We start from the raw sequence: 17,393 nt of genomic DNA, 5'->3' as shown, positions 1-17,393 counted from the left end.
CCGCCCTCTCCACACACCTCGAGATTATGGAGATGATTTTGCTGCTATGGATTACCACTTGAAAAGCCACTTGTTTGAGCTATCATTTGTGGCCAGGTCGCTTCTGAAAAAGAAGCTAATAACTCAGTGGGAGGCAATTGCATGAACGATGCTATATAAAATGAAATTATTATTATCTGGAAAGATTAAAAAAAATGTTTTATTTGTATATCTTTTTTTAAATGACGTGTTTACCTTTCCTGTACTGTGCACTCCTATAGCGTTTCTGTATTGTTTTTCAATCTTGACTTAAAGCTTTCGTGACTGCAGGAATTTATATTCTTTTGGTCTTTCGATAAAGTCACGTAGATAGGTTCAAAGAAAATAACAAAAACAATAACAAAAAAACGACGACATTTCGATCACGAAACAAGCGATCGTCATTTTTTTTTCCTCCTCACGACGATCGCTTGTGTTATGATCGAAACGTCGTGGTTTTTTTTGCTATCTTTTTGTTATTTTCTTTGAACCTATCTACGTGACTTCACCGAAAGACCCAAAGAATACGAATTGTTTTTGTTGTCACTTTATGACCCCGTGCCCCGAGCGAACATCTGTAAACAAGAGCCTTACAGTTCATCGGATTCCTCCAGCAGAGTTTAAATGAAGATTCTGATTCTGACTCTGCGCATCGCTCCTCTTCCTTCCCAGGGCTGCGCGCTCATCCTCAACGGAATCAGCCAGGGCCCATTTGTCGGCCACGGCAAGAACGGCATCCGCGTGTGACCCCTCACGAACCCCACCTTCCCAGCCCCCTGTATCTCTCTCTCTCTCCTCGCTCTCCTTCATCTCTTCTCCCCCCACCCCGCACTTCCAGACCCTGACAGGCCGGGCTGCTCATCAGAGTGCTCATCGCGGGAGGTTGCCGGAGCGGAACGCCACGGAGAGCGAATCGGGGCCCCGCCATTGATCTGCGGCCACCCAGGCCGACCCCGTGGCCGACCCGGGCCAGTTCTAAAGAGTGATGGCCGCAAGCGTCCATCCGCGTTCAGAATTGCGGCACATCACTCCCGCACGCTCTCTCTCACTCCCGCACGCTCTCCCCTCCTCTCTCGCCCTCCCTCCCGCTACCCCCACACGCTTTCACGAGAGAGATTTGTGCAAGGATGTAATGCCAAACGCCAAATCATCGTAATCCCCACCACCACCACGGATCCATCTCTCGCTCTCCTTCTCTCTCGCTCTCTCTCTCTCGAGTTTATCAATTAGAATAGAATAGTGGATGATACTGGTCCATCCCATCGGCCACACGACCTTCTGTGAGTAATTTAACCCGACGCAATGATGAGACGTTGAGTGTCTACACCGGTCCAGAGTTTGCTTACATGAAACTAATGTTGCTGATAAATAGACACTCTCAGAAGGATGTGTGCTGAAAGTGTAAGTCAGAAATGAACTCAGCTGGACGGGAAGCTTCTGACCCCCCTCCCCTTTTTGTTCAATGCAATTACGTGCAGAAGTTGATGAAAATAGCAGGGTAGGAATGGGTAAAACAAATTGGGGCGTTCGGAGGCTTTGTAGGGACTCCTAACCACCCCCTTAAACACTTCCACGAATAACACAGTGAACGGGCTGGAGGGGCAATTCTGCTCCGCCACTCGGAAAGGGTAAATTAGGCCACACCTCTTACCCCGCCCTCCAGCCCCCCCCCCGCCTCCCCCAGCCCCCCCAGTCAGTGGTTTGCTCGCTCGTGTAAATGTTGATACCGTTTAGAGAGATCCCTTAGGAGGCAGCAGCGGAGGGAGCGCGAGAGAGCGCGAGAGATCGTTACTGGGGAGACGGGCTGATGAGAGGTGAAAGTTCCAGTGGGAGAGAGGGGAAGGGAGAGCCGTGCGTCGGTGTCGGGGGGGGGGGGGGAGGAGCATGCCCGTGTGTGGGGGAGTGGTGCTCCAGCGGTGAGCGCGCTGAGCTACGAACCTGGCGAGCCGATTTCGATTCCCGCTCGAGGCAAACATGAGTATTCTTAGGTTTTTTCGGTAAAGTCACGTAGGAAAAAAATTACACTTAATAAAGTAAAATAAAAATAAAATAAAAATCACGACGTTTCGGAGGCAACACAAACACCAGTGACGATTATCTGATCCGGTCTTTGGTGTCGCCTAGGTCGACTCAGCCTCAAATGAGTGCGGTGTATAAATATCACCACTGGGGAGACAAAGGCGGTTGGGCGTGGTGCTGCCCGTCCCGGCCTTCACAGCACTTTGCCTCCCAACAGCAAGTTGAGACTATACGCGGGATCCTTTGTCTTTGCCTTGCACGTGTGCATGCGTCGCTGTGTGCGTCCGCGTGACAGACGGCGGAGCGACACCCAAACACACACACACAGAGGAACTCGTGCCTGTGCACAGGTGCCCGCTCGCTCCCAGGGGACGCTTCATCCCGTGCCAATTAGGCGCGACGCGCGCGCACGTCGCGCGCCTGCTTCGGCCTCCGAGACCTAACCCCCATCCCTCATCTGCCACTCGCTCACTCTCCACTCCCCCCCCTCACTGGCCCGCTCGAGAGACAGGGCGAGAGTCTCTATGATGGACCGGCCCACATGGCCACTGCGTCCCAGCAGTCTCCCTGATAGCACGAGTGGAGAAGCCATAAATAAAACATGTCAACGCCCTCCGCTTGCATCGCACACGAGAGTCAGCGCGTCTCGTCAGCCGCGTTTACCCGTGAAGCCGGACTACTTTCACGAGCCACGCTGACCACTTTCTCTCTATTTAACCATCTCCCTGCCCCGCACCCCCACCGCCACCCACTGCCCCCCCCCCATCCTCCCCCTCCCAATGTTAACCACTCCGCCCCCCATTCAGTGATAGTGACAGCTGCCCATCACGACACTAAAGCTCAACTGTTTTTATTTTTCGATTTAAAGCTTTCGTGACTGCAGGGATTCATCTTCTTGGTTCTTTCGGTAAAGTCACGTAGAATGGAAATAATAAAATAATAAAAATAAAACATAATAAAATAATTCTCACGACGTTTCGGCCACAACGCAAGCAGCCGTCCTCAGGTGAAGAACAGGTCTGTCGGGAAGACAGCGTCTGGGGTGTTTCATTCAGACGCTGTCTTCCCGACAGACCTGTTCTTCACCTGAGGATGGCTGCTTGTGTTGTGGCCGAAACGTCGTGAGAATTATTTTATTATGTTTTATTTTTATTATTTCCATTATTTCCATTCTACGTGACTTTACCGAAAGAACCAAGAAGATGTTTTTATTTTACCAGGTAAGGCCCACTGAGCTATGCAGCTCTTTCTTTCTGAAGCAACCTGGCCACACATAATAGCTCGACGAAGTGGCTCATCGCGTGGAAATTTATAGCAGCCAAATATTCAAAAACGCATGTTGATTCTTTCTACATGTGGAGGAAAAAACCGGAGGACCCGGAGAAAAAAACCCACACGACCAAGGGGAGAGAGACACGCAAAATATACAGCAGGCGTCAGGGTCGGGATCGAACCCAACATCTCCTGTATACCAGGCGAGGTAGTTAACATCATCACCTGCCCGTGCATCCAGGCGTCAATTATGTTCTGCTGCTGCTGATGCTGCTGCTAGTTAACCCCCATGAGAGCCTGGATAGAGTCCCAAGACACCGCTTTTAGGAGGGTCCTGCTACATCGGGAGGTCTGGACAAATTTCCATTCCTGGAGTGCGTTGGACGAAGCTGGGGTGACCAATCGGAGGAAACTGGAGGTGGCCACAGAAATGTAGTACAGCAAGTGGGCGAGTGAATCCATCTGCGTGCCATTCCGGTTTCCTTCCGCACGTCAACGCTGAGAGAGAAAACAGTCTGCATCAGCAGCAGGCCATGCTTTCCCACCTGATGACGGACGCTTGTGTTGCGCCCGAAACGTCGTGATTTTTTTTTTCTACGTGACTTTACCGAAAGAACCAAAGCGTAATGGATTCCTGCAGTCACGAAAGCTTCAAATCAAGATTGGCCAAAACACCCCATTGCAAGACCCTCCTGAATCAGCCACGTGGAGACTCTGAGGCTCTCCCAGATAACGAATTATGTTATGAATATTATTAGCATCGTCATAATTGTACATTATTTGACGATAACCATCAGACAACTGGGAAATTGTAGGACATGCAGAATTGTGTCAGACACAGAATTATTCATAGTTAATTTCAGTCAGATTTTAATGAGATATTACTTTCGAGCCTTTGACAACGCGAATGAAAGCCCTTTTGAGATATACCTCATTATAAAAATATATGCACTTAAATGTATATTTGCATTAAAAAATGTCATGATTTTGTTTCACGCGCTAATGCCGTCTTACTTTTGTTTTGCCGAACTCTGTTCTGCGGTCCAAGTCTCCCTTGATGAGAGTTTTGGCAGGAAAAAAAATGCCACCGACACCACCGCCACCACTGCCACCACTGCCACCACCGCCACCACCGCCACCACCGCCACCACCGCCACCACCGCCACAACCACCACCACAACCACCACCACAACCACCTACACCGCCACAACCACAACCACCACCGCCACCACCGCTACCACCACCGCTACCACCGCCGCCACCGCCGCCACCACCGGGAGGAATTCATCAAGACGCGATCTGCTTCAGCCGTCTCACCAACTGGGAATGTTGTCCAAAGTCTACACGGACTCTACACCAGCTACTAAATCAAGGTCACATATCCCACCCCCTGGACCCCACCTACTGCATGATGTTTATTCATGGAGCCACGTTGATCTTAGACAAATTCGTATGATTAACTGCATGTGGTCGAAACCCGGATTCAAACCCAGGTTCTCAGCGGTCGGCCGCTACGCTGTTCTAAGCTCTCACCTACCCGCCTTAAACATCAACAAAAATCGATTCGCACATTTTATTGAGATCCAGAATCGTTAAACAGCGAATATTTCCAACCCTAAAAGAAATCCACGTTGGCCTCACGATCCCGGCTCACGTCAGCAAATGATGACCTTGGCATACATCGCCTCGTTATTCCTACGCAGCCCAATTACAGCCTGTCCTCTCGTTCTCGGGGTGCTCAACAATTCACATTACATTACAAGGCGAGCCGTACGTAAGATCAAGCTATAACGCAACTAATAAATACATTGTAAAGGAGTCGCTCAGTTGCTCACGAGACAACTGCGACGCTCGCAATCCAAGGAAGAAGTCATTCTGCGTGCGGTTTCCTATTCAACTGAAACCGGTGGTGCTTCCATTAAACCAATTTTTGCTGAAATATATCACTCCGAGCAGTGACTCTGCACGATGACGGTGCGGGGGTTCACTGCAATGCTTGTGGGAGGGGTACGGGTAGGAGGTGGTGGGTGGTGCTGGGGAAAGGGGGGGGGGGGCTGCTCTCTGCTTGTGCAGCATCACACCTTGGGGTGCAGCTGCGCCCAGCAAGCGAACAGCGCTTGCTTGCAGAGCCGCGAAGGCTGCCCACCGTCCGCCTTCCCCGTGGCTCCACTCACCGCCTCCAGACCCGGCTCCCCCGCGCTCCAGTTGAGGCAGCACACGGGCGCTTTGCCCGGCCGCCTCACATCGGGATCGCTGCTGCCTGCGAGGGTGGGAGAGTCGTGGGGGCGGGGCGGGGGAGGAGATGGGGTAGTGGTGGTGATGGTGGTGGCAGGCAAAAGGAGCGGCGCTCACAACAACGAGCGGTAGTGCCGGGCGGATTAAAACGCAGCGAGGTGTGGCAGAGTCGGAAAGCACATGAAGTGCCATATTAATAAAAAGTGTGCCTTTCCGGGCCCTTCCCCCCTCAACCATTATATATACGGAGTGGTAGCTCTTGTAATCTCTCATTTACTTGATACAGCTATCGTGGCTGTGACGGTTCCACCTGAAGAGGGAAGCTTGTGTTGCCTCCGAAACGTCGTGATTTTTTTTTATTTAACTTTTATTAATTTTAAATTTTTACCTACGTGACTTTAGCGAAAAAACCTAAGAATATGAATACACATGAAGTGCACCTAGCCTGGTACATCAGTCAAGCGCAGCGCGACAACCTCATAGCTTTTAACAAACAGTTCGGGCATACGGAGGGGGGGTGGAGGGGCAGCTTCAACACTCCCCACACAGCCCCGCTTCATGCCCATGTGCGAGTCTCCGCGCTGATTGCGTGGTACGCGCGGTTTATTTAACCACTTTAATGGGGAGTTTTTTTTTATTTGTTTTCCTTATTGTGTTTTTTTTCATGAAGGCATCTGCGTAGAGCTCTCCTCTCTCTCCTTGTGTGCGTCTCTCCGAGGCCTTTATTTAAAATGTCACGGCAAAAGAATCGGGCCGAGAATAATGGAGCTCGGAGCTCCCCACAAAACGGCGTGTTAATCGGCTCCCTGTGATATTAAAATGTCAGGAGCTAATCTGGGTAATTGCTTTTTAACTGCTGTCATAATGCCGTTTGGGAACGTGACAGAGAGGCAGATCTTTAATGTCAAACGCCTGATAATTCAGACGGGGAAATTGCGGACGGAACACGATGGGACGGCCGTGCGAGATCAGCTGCAAATGTCAGCGGGTGGCGAACAGGCCAAGCGCCGGGGCGCAGTACGCTCGATGATGATGATGCGTGTACTGCGTGTGTGTGTGTGCTGCGTGTGTGTGTGTGCTGTGTGTGTGTGTACTGCGCGCGTGTGTGTGTGTACTGTGTGTGTGTGTACTGCGTGTGTGTGTGTACTGCGTGTGTGTGCTGTGTGTGTGTGTACTGCGCGTGTGTGTGTGTGCTGTGTGTGTGTGTACTGCGCGCGTGTGTGTGTGTACTGTGTGTGTGTGTACTGCGTGTGTGTGTGTACTGCGTGTGTGTGTGTGCTGTGTGTGTGTGTACTGCGCGTGTGTGTGTGCTGTGTGTGTGTACTGCGCGCGTGTGTGTGTGTACTGTGTGTGTGTGTGCTGCGTGTGTGTGTGTGCTGCGTGTGTGTGTGTGCTGTGTGTGTGTGTACTGCGCGCGTGTGTGTGTGTACTGTGTGTGTGTGTGCTGCGTGTGTGTGTGTGCTGCGTGTGTGTGTGTGCTGTGTGTGTGTGTACTGCGCGCGTGTGTGTGTGTACTGTGTGTGTGTGTGTGTACTGCGTGTGTGTACTGCGCGTGTGTGTGTGTACTGCGCGTGTGTGTGTGTACTGCGTGTGTGTGTGTAATGCGTGTGTAATGCGTGTGTACTGTGTGTGTGTGTACTGCGTGTGTGTGTGTACTGCGTGTGTGTGTGTGTGCTGCGTGTGTGTGTGTGCTGTGTGTGTGTGTACTGCGCGCGTGTGTGTGTGTACTGTGTGTGTGTACTGCGCGCGTGTGTGTGTGTACTGCGTGTGTGTGTGTACTGCGTGTGTGTACTGCGCGTGTGTGTGTGTACTGCGCGTGTGTGTGTACTGCGTGTGTAATGCGTGTGTACTGTGTGTGTGTGTACTGCGTGTGTGTGTGTACTGCGCGTGTGTGTGTACTGCGCGTGTGTGTGTGTACTGCGTGTGTGTGTACTGCGCGTGTGTGTACTGTGCGTGTGTGTACTGCGCGTGTGTGTACTGTGCGTGTGAGTGTACTGCGTGTGAGTGTACTGCGTGTGTGTGTACTGCGTGTGTGTACTGCGCGTGTGTGTACTGCGTGTGTGTGTACTGTGCGTGTGTGTGTACTGTGCGTGTGTGTGTACTGCGTGTGTGTGTGTACACTGCGCGCGTGTGTGTACTGCGCGCGCGTGTGTGTGTGTACTGCGTGTGTGTGTGTACTGTGTGTGTGTACTGCGTGTGTGTACTGTGTGTGTACTGTGCCTCTGTGTGTGTGTGTACTGCGTGTGTGTACTGTGTGTACTGTGCCTCTGTGTGTACTGCCCGTGTGTGTGTACTGCGTGTGTGTGTACTGCATGTGTGTGTACTGCGCGTGTGTACTGCGTGTGTGTGTACTGCGTGTGTGTGTACTACGTGTGAGTGTACTGCGTGTGAGTGTACTGCGCGTGTGTACTGCGTGAGTACTGCGTGTGTGTGTACTGCGTGTGTATGTGTACTACGTGTGAGTGTACTGCGTGTGAGTGTACTGCGCGTGTGTACTGCGTGAGTACTGCGTGTGTGTACTGTGTGTGTGTGTGTACTGTGCGTGTGTGTGTACTGCGTGTGTGTGTACTGTGCGTGTGTGTGTACTGCGTGTGTGTGTACTGCGTGTGTGTGTACTGCGTGTGTGTGTGTACACTGCGCGCGTGTGTGTACTGCGCGCGCGTGTGTGTGTGTACTGTGTGTGTGTGTACTGCGTGTGTGTACTGTGTGTGTACTGTGCCTCTGTGTACTGCGTGTGTGTACTGTGTGTACTGTGCCTCTGTGTGTACTGCCCGTGTGTGTATACTGCGTGTGTGTGTACCGCGTGTGTGTACTGTGTGTGTGTACTGCGTGTATGTGTGTACTGTGCGTGTGTTTACAGCGTGTATGTGTGTACTGCGTGTGCTTGTACTGCGTGTGTGTGTACTGTGCGTGTGTGTGGACTGCGCGTGTGTGTACTGTGTGTATTTGAATGGGGAGTAAAATGGTAAATGTGGAAAGACGGAGAGTGGTGGGTCGCGAGGACGGGTTTGGAAAACCTGCCCTACTCCCCCCCGTCTCATCTCACTCTACCCCCTCCACGCACTCTCCTACCTCTCCCCTCTCATCTCACTCCACTCTCCTCCACGCTCTCTCCAGCCTCTCCCCTCTCATCTCACTCTACTCTCCTCCACACACTCTCCTACCTCTCCACTCTCATCTCACTCTACTCCCCTCCACGCACTCTCCTACCTCTCCCCTCTCATCTCACTCTACTCCCCCCCACGCACTCTCCTACCTCTCCCCTCTCATCTCACTCCACTCTCCTCCACTCACTCTCCTACTTCTCCCCTCTCATCTCACTCCACTCTCCTCCACGCTCTCTCCTGCCTCTCCCCTCTCATCTCACTCTACTCCCCTCCACTCACTCTCCTACTTCTCCCCTCTCATCTCACTCCACTCTCCTCCACGCTCTCTCCTGCCTCTCCCCTCTCATCTCACTCTACTCCCCTCCACGCACTCTCCTACCTCTCCCCTCTCATCTCACTCCACTCTCCTCCACGCACTCTCCTACCTCTCCCCTCTCATCTCACTCCACTCCCCTCCACGCACTCTCCTACCTCTCCCCTCTCATCTCACTCTACTCCCCTCCACGCACTCTCCAGCCTCTCCCCTCTTATCTCACTCTACTCCCCTCCACGCACTCTCATACTTCTCCCCTCTCATCTCACTCTACTCCCCTCTACCCACTCTCCTACCTCTCCCCTCTCATCTCACTCCACTCTCCTCCACGCACTCTCCTACCTCTCCCCTCTCATCTCACTCCACTCTCCTCCACGCTCTCTCCTGCCTCTCCCCTCTCATCTCACTCCACTCCCCTCCACGCACTCTCCTACCTCTCCCCTCTCATCTCACTCTACTCCCCTCCACGCACTCTCCTACCTCTCCCCTCTCATCTCACTCTACTCCCCTCCACCCACTCTCCTACCTCTCCCCTCTCATCTCACTCTACTCCCCTACACGCACTCTCCTACCTCTCCCCTCTCATCTCACTCTACTCCCCTACACGCACTCTCCTACCTCTCCCCTCTCATCTCACTCTACTCCCCTCCACCCACTCTCCTACCTCTCCCCTCTCATCTCACTCTACTCCCCTACACGCACTCTCCTGCCTCTCCCCTCTCATCTCACTCTACTCCCCTCCACGCACTCTCCTACCTCTCCCCTCTCATCTCAACCAAGGACTTCTGTCTAAGCCACCCAGTCACCTTTGGCTCAGTGGGAGGTCTCTGATTCTCTTCTGCTGCCCCCATTAGTCTGGAGCTTGCCAGCCACTCGTGCTGTCGACTCCATGGCCTTGTTCAGCTTCAGGATCTGCCTCTCGTCTTCTCCATGGCTGACGGCCTCCCTCTAAATACGCCCAGTATTGTCGCACCCGAGCCTTGAGACGCGATATACTGTAAACCCACATTTGTAGTGGCCTTGTAAAATTGCATTAACTTTAATCAACGGCATTGCATCAACAATAATCAACCCCCAAATTCAGTTGGGTCTCACTCTCTCGAGCCACCGGCCCCCACCTCTCCCTCACCCCTCCCCTCGTGCGCCCACCACCAGAGCCGCGACAAACCCCCCACGACTCCCACACGACTGCCCTCCCCACCCCGACCGAGGCGCGCGATCGATTTGGCATCAATGTTCAAGTGCGACCCGCGGCGTGGCCTCCGCGCAATTCAGAAAACTGTTTCTCACCTCCACCGCCACTCCTCGCTGAACGTTTTAAATTAGCTGTGATTACGCACCGCACCAAGGGATGTGTATTACACGTTTTGACAATTACCATTATATAATAGTCCCAGCGGCCACACCGAGAAAATTACACACTTACAAAAAAAAATGTACCTAAGACTATTGTTACACTCCAAGCCAGCGGCGCGGCGTGAGCGAAAGAGCGGTCGGATATTGTGGCAGAAGTTCGCACATAAATCGTCTTCCGTTCCGAATTCTCGTAACAAACTAAACTTGAACTTGTTCGTGATGAAGCTAGTTGTAATTCCTGGCGAAACATCGTACTCAGATTGTTATTGTTGTGGCTTGGCTCTCCAACACACCGGTGGTGCTGTACTAGTGACGAATTGGCCACGTTCTGTTTACGTGACAACCCTTATTAGTTGGCTGTGTCGGGTGGTGGTGGGTTTAACGACACATTTATATATGTACGCGATCTAACCCAACAAAAAACCCTCTATCATGGATTATATTGGTCGCGAAAGCCTACGTGTTCAACTCAACTTAAACTATTAAAAACTGGACCATTTCTCTTTTACCATATCATACTAATCATACTTCAGAGTGAACGTTGTTGGAGATCCTGTGATGTCGTTCGCAAGAGTAGGTCATCGTGTGACACCTAAAAGTATTGAATCAGAATCTACGTAGCAATCATCGCCACCTATTGCAAAACACGTAGCCGGATCCTCCTATATTATTTTTTATTTCGGTAAAGTCACGTAGGTGAAAAAATAAAATAAAGTAAAAATAAAAACTAAATGAATTAAATCACGACGTTTCGATTGCAACGCAAGCAATCATCACCAGGTGTGACAACCACACCTAAGTAATAGGCTTTTCAGAGAGTGTGTTATAGCTAGAAGTGTTTGCTAATGCACGCGAACCTTTCTGAGGGTGGGTAAAATATATGTAAAATTTGCACATTAAGTGTGACAATCGGCCGATAGACCAATACTATCTCTCACTTCGTTTGTGCAGATATGGAATAAACATATGGATGAGGCCATTGATAAAGCATAGGCAAACAAGGGCTGACACGTGGCGAGTTGCAGGCTTCAAATGACGTTTGAGAGCCAGAGAGAGGACCACGTGGTTTGGAGGATGTACGCAGCTCAGACACAATCACATCGACTGTTAAGAAAAGTCAAGTGGGTTTCGGCAGGACGCGTCGCTGGATGGAATGATGCAAGGCCGTAGCCATGGAGTCGACATTGGGGGGGGGACCAAATCTTCCAGGGTGTCTGGGGATCCCAACCCAGAAAAATATCAAAATTTGAAAACTAATTTCCTGCCTAAAATAAAAAAAAATTCACGAACACATGGGATAGACTTTTTTTTTTACAATAATGTCTAATAGTGTATTGTATTACATTGCTCTGTTTTAACTTTTTACCACTTCTTGTTTCATTGTATGTAATGGCAGAGATTAGGGATTAATAAAGTACAACCATAACCACAATCATATAAACATAAATCTATGCATTGATTTATATGAAGACAAGTCCAGATATTGTGGCCAAAGTTTAGCAAATTGTAGTTTTTATTTACATAGCATAGCAAAAACAAATTTTATAGCAATATATTGGGGGGACATTTTCAGCATTTAATAATATATATTATAACATATTATAATTATGGCCTTGGAATGATTGGCCGATGGTCGAGGCTAAGAACGGAGTAGCAGCCACCCCGGAAATGTGACGACGGAATGAGCTCGACGTTCAGGTGCGTGTTGCGAATGTAGCATCGCAGAACAGTGAGACATGGGGTGACAGGTCGGGGACCCCTTAATCCAGCAGTGGATTGTGCATGGCTTCTACTGATCATAATCACGTGACGAATCTACGCAGCTTAACCCCTATTTTTTTTGTCTTAATGCACGATGTTTAATACTCATCATCGTAATGCTGCCGCTGCTGATGATGATAATTCTGTATCAACAATTGCGCTTGAAATAGCACCCGCCACACATCTTATCTCCATCTGCAATCCTTGAAATCGCATTAGCCTGTGCCGCTTGCCTTCATTACGCCAGATAACCCGGGCACTGATAAGGCGACGGGTCCATTCCTATTAGCGTCGCCGGGGTCTTATCGTTAATTACCACAGCAAGAGGGGGCGGGGGGAAGGGTGCGGGGGGCTGGCGGAGCGTCCTTGAGACGCCTGGGGTGCAGTGGGGGCTGTATGGGGGGGGGGGGCTGTGTGGGGGGTGGGGCTGTGTGGGGGGAGTGGGGTGGGGCTGTGCGGGGGGTGGGCTGTATGGGGGGAGGGGTTGTGAGGGAGGGTGGGGTGGGGCTGTGCGGGGGGTGGGCTGTATGGGGGGGGGGCTGTATGGGGGGGGGGCTGTATGGGGGGGGGGGTTGTGAGGGAGGGTGGGGTGGGGCTGTGCGGGGGGTGGGCTGTATGGGGGGGGGCTGTATGGGGGGGGTGGGCTGTATGGGGGGGGCTGTATGGGGAGGGGCTGTATGGGGGGGGGGTTGTGAGGGAGGGTGGGGCTGTATGGGGGGGGGGCTGTATGAGGGGGGGGCTGTGTGGGGGGAGGGGGGCTGTGAGGGAGGGTGGGGTGGGGCTGTGCGCGGTGGGGGGGGGGGCAGTATGGGGGGGGATGGGGTGGGAATGTGTGGGAGGTGGGGGGTCTGTGTGAGGGGGGTGGGTGGGGCTGTGCGGGGAGCATGGGGGGGGGGGGGAATGTGTCGACGTTTAGTCAGCTCGAGTTGGGGTTGTTGGGGTGGGTGAGTTGTTCGGCGGCTGTGGGTTCGCTGGCTGGGTTATTGGGTGGGGTATTGGACCGGGTGGGGTGTGTGGGTCGTTTGCTTGGGTAGGGTGCGGAGATTCTTGTGTGGCGACCCTCACCACATTATTGCTGAGGGTCGCCACATCATTGAAACCATTGGGGTTTAGACAACAGGGCCGTACAACAGCATCCATTGCGATACTGTCCTGTACTTCCATGCTCCCCGTGAAGCGTGGTTAAACATCGCCCACGACTCGCAGTGGATCGGCCCGAGCTACCCGTTGGTGTACAACCAACCAGCTCAAGGGAGGGCAATTTTACCTAAAGACGCGTCAGGTTCACACAGCCACCAGCAGCAGCAGCAGCTGCGGCTTGGACGCGGGGGAGTTCGTTGATTGGCGCGGGGGGGGCACTTGGGGGGGGGGGGCGGTGGATGGTTTGTGGGGGGAGGCTTGAATCGGATTGTTCGCTACAGCACGCGTCGTCGTGGTGGAAGCGACGTGCGGAGCGGATGGACGCGACTCGTTCCATCGTGGCTTTGGACGCGCTCGCTCGGGCGCTGCCGTAATCCCCCCCCCCCCCACACTCCCCCGGCTCGTTAAATCACTCATTTACAAGGAGCGGTGGGGGCCGGAGCTATGGATGGTACCAAAAGGTTCTGTGACGACGGCAAAACAGACGGCCAAAATGTCCCCATAATTGTGTGCTGAGTTTTTGAAGAAGAAAAAAATCCAACTTTGGCATTTTCCATATCCGTTCAGGGTTCGCGCTTTTATATAATTTCGTAGATTGCTTTGCTCCGAGCGTCTCGTGCTTTGGGAGTGGATCGGTGGCGCAGCGGTTAGGGCACTGGCACTACGACCCTGACGGACAGCTGATTTTGATTTGTGGCCACGGCTAATATCAGTGGCTCAAGTACCACCGCAGCTGTTTTTGTTTTGACTTATATGCTCGATTGATTGCCGTATTTTTTTGCTCTTATAATTTTGCTAATCAAGGTGACCTCTTGCAAATGGGACTCTATCCTGGTCTCTCTTGAGTTCTCACCCACGCGGTTAAAAAAAAGTACATTTCACACTTGAACAATTATCTCCGAGCTGTGCTTGGAACTGACCCAACGTAGTGAAGTATACTCAGGTAGCCCCCATATCTGGCACAACAAGAGGCGGCCTTCATCCAGCAGTAGATATAGCACGATACGTCGTCGCCCTTACCCAGCGATGGATTGACCGAAGGTCGGTATACACATTCGCATTACATCTGTAGACGGTCATCATAACTTAAGAGTATTTGGCTGTATTAAATGCTCACGTTGATAAGCCACTTCGTTGACCTATCATTTGTGGCCAGGTCGCTTCCGAAACAAATATCTACAGCTCAATGGACCTTGCCTGGTAAAATAAAAATAGGTTAGTTAAGAAAAAATAGTTTAGTTTATAAGTTGGTTACATTTTGTAAATCTTCTCCAATCGTGTTTTTTTTGTACGAATCCAGTTTGGCGTTACAACCTTTGCGTGACTTGCCGTGGTATATAACTCGGCTCTGTACGTAGAGATCACACGCGTGCGAGGCAGGCCCTGTTCGTAACTCGACGGTCTGTGTACGATTCTCTACAATGCTCCCCCCACCCCCACCACCTCTTTATCAGCCACGGTGGAAAATGTGTGCGGGTGTCTGGTGAGCTGCACGCTTTTAACGCTCGAGCGTAAATCAGCGAAGCCCCGAGCCGAACCTAATTATCTGTGGGGCACATTACAAATAAGCGTTGTTTAGTGGTTGTCTGATGAACGTCCCAGCGAACAGGAGGGGGGCGCCGTTAAAGCCATCGGCCCACAGCTGCTTAATCGGTACCTCCAAAGGCGGGGAATGCTAACAATGGCTTTCTTGAAGAGATGTAATCCTAGATCACGAATGTGTGTGGCAGCAAGGTCACCGTGGGAGCTTCCTTTGGGACAAAGGCCGTTGAGTAAGAGTAACATAGTATCCCAATAAACATGGCGACGTCAGGAAAACGTTAGAATGTGGTTGGAACCGTTGATCCAAAGTTGGGACAACGTTCAACCAACATTCAATGTTTATTGGAATATTAGACAATATGGTTTTAGGGTAAATTCCGGTCCAGAACTTTCTTACTTGAAAAAAAAATGCTGCTGGATCGTAATATTGGTTTGGAATGCCAAGAGAGAAATTGAATAAATATGTATTTGTTTATATTTTGATGACTGGGGAAGAGCAGAGAAGAACGGCTGAGCCTATAGAGAATGGTGTTTGGGGCATCATTGTTGTCTTTGTCACCGTGCGGATCAGAGAGATGGACGGTTAGTAAGCGCCTCGAAAATAAGTTGCTGGCATTTGAGCCCAGGCGTCTATGACAGACGCTCGGAAATTTGTGGCAAGACGGGAGACTCAATTGCACAAGTCTGGAAGATTGTTGTCGATGTGAGTTGGCAAAAAACGGCTGCGCTGGGTTGGACACGCGTGCAGGGTGAGATGCAGGAAGGGGGGGGGATAGCCGATACAGACGCTGGAGTGGTCTTCCTGAGGTCCGCGACTGAGAGGATTAGACTGTGAGCACAGATACATGGGTCTGTGGGTTCCTGTTTGAATGTATGAGTTCCTAGGTGAGTCTATGGGTTTTTGTTTGAGTCCAAGAGCAGATGGTGGGATGACACTGCCAGGGCATAGCTGGGATGTCGCTGAGTATATCTACGAATTTTGAATTTTTTAAACATTATTTTGTACAGAGAGCTAACAATAAAGTAAAATGATACGTAAATAGACGAATGTGCCGCGTGTCTCTACCGTGCAGCAGCTGCTGTGGGATCTGAAGGTGCAGTCTACTGGGCATCTGTGAAAACTATTTGAGATCTGTGAAAAAGAGCTTCACACCTCAAGATAACATCTCATTCTTCTGCGGTGGGTGGTCTCAATCGCCGTGGCCACGATGACGTCTCGATCTCGACCTGAGAACCCGAGGGCGGTTAATGAGCGGGCGCGTGAGAGACTCACAGGCGAGGCGCGGCGCGTTGAGGCGGTAGGGGCCGGGAAGGTGCGTGACGCCACGCACGCGCGCGCACACCGCTCGCCACAGGTGCTGCGGGCGGTAGAGACTGCCTAGCACCAGGCCATGCAGGTAGATGGGCTCCAGAAGCCGGCTGAGCAGGGCGCCCTGCACGCCCAGCACGTTCCATCTGCACAGAGACACACGCGCAAGACAGAGATCCCACCCACCGTGTAGCCTTAACTGACCTGTCTAAATTTGAAGTTTTCGTGACTGCAGGGATCCATCCTCTTTGGTTCTTTCGGTAAGGCCACGTGGGTATGAAATAAAATAAATTAAATCTCGACGTTTCGGGCCCAACACAAGGGTCCGTCATCAGGTGGGACAACCACAGGAAGAAACAATTTCTGAAGTGGGCAAAAGGGCTGCTGTAACAGACCTGTTGGGTCAAGTGCTGTTCGTCAGTAGCACATGTGAAGGCCGGAACTGTGGCACACGAGAGGGTGGGAGGCCAGCATCACGCACCCGACCGCCTTTGCCTCCCGAGTGGCGATGTTTATCCACCGCACCAGGTACTCACTTTAGGCTTAGTCGACCTAGGGGAGGCCCATGACCGGTTCAGATAATCGTCACTGGTGTTTGTGGGCGAATCGAACTCGGATCACCGGGTTCGTAGTACAGCGTTGTGCTAACCGCTAGACTCCCGCTTCCTCCCGCCCCCACCTCACCAAACACACCCAGACACGCACGCACGCACGCATCGATAACAACGACAACGGTATAAATACTGATAAGTGTGGGAAAGGTGGTAACGGTGGTAAGGGACCATCCATTTAGTACGTACGCCTGCAGGGGGAGGGGGGGGGTTAACCCAAATACGTACGCTTCGGTATGGGGGGTCTACTGACAATGTACGTACGCATAGGAAACGGGGGCGTGGGGGGGGGGTGATGCTTCGATAATCATTTGTCTACATTGGCCTTCAACTGAGTTAGATAGTCCGGCGGTGGACTGTTTGCTTCAACACGTTAATATTATTAATCCTTGATCGTTTCTGCGTGGATTAAATATCGGCCGTTCTATAGGATTCGGGGGGGGGGGGAGGGGGTGCGTCAAGCGTACGTACGCAGGTGGGAGTGGGGGGTGTAAAAAGTACGCGTGGGTACAGGGAGTGGGGGAGGGGTCAAGTTTTGACAGATTTTTTCGTACGTACTAAATGGATGGCCTCTAAAGGCACAGCCCTGCTATTGCTTGTTCATGCCACTGCTCGTGGGAGGGAGGTCGCGAGAAGGACATCGAGGTAGCCAGGTTCGTAGCCTAGGGCGCAGACCACTGCACCACCGCTCCCCATCTTCAGCACCACGG

The 17,393-nt window shown here is 51.8% G+C and overlaps 1 protein-coding gene across 3 annotated transcripts in view; it reads right to left on the bottom strand.

Moving 5' to 3' along the window:
• LOC144955399 (double-stranded RNA-specific editase 1-like) overlaps positions 1-17,393 on the bottom strand; it is a 235,329-nt gene that overhangs the window by 11,911 nt on the left and 206,025 nt on the right. For all 3 annotated transcript variants that reach the window (XR_013641699.1, XM_078885652.1, XM_078885737.1), the window contains exons 8-9: positions 16,037-16,218; positions 5,391-5,569 (exon numbers count right to left, since the gene is read on the bottom strand). Coding sequence is in view for 2 of the 3 variants with exons in the window: in XM_078885652.1 (XP_078741778.1) it covers positions 5,391-5,569; positions 16,037-16,218 (361 nt within the window). In the remaining variant the exon portion in view is untranslated. The remainder of the gene's footprint in view (positions 1-5,390; positions 5,570-16,036; positions 16,219-17,393) is intronic.

Source organism: Lampetra fluviatilis, chromosome 1 (genome assembly GCF_964198595.1).
Source record: "Lampetra fluviatilis chromosome 1, kcLamFluv1.1, whole genome shotgun sequence".
NCBI classification, from domain to species: domain Eukaryota; kingdom Metazoa; phylum Chordata; class Hyperoartia; order Petromyzontiformes; family Petromyzontidae; genus Lampetra; species Lampetra fluviatilis.
This window is presented reverse-complemented; position numbering and strand designations above follow the sequence as displayed.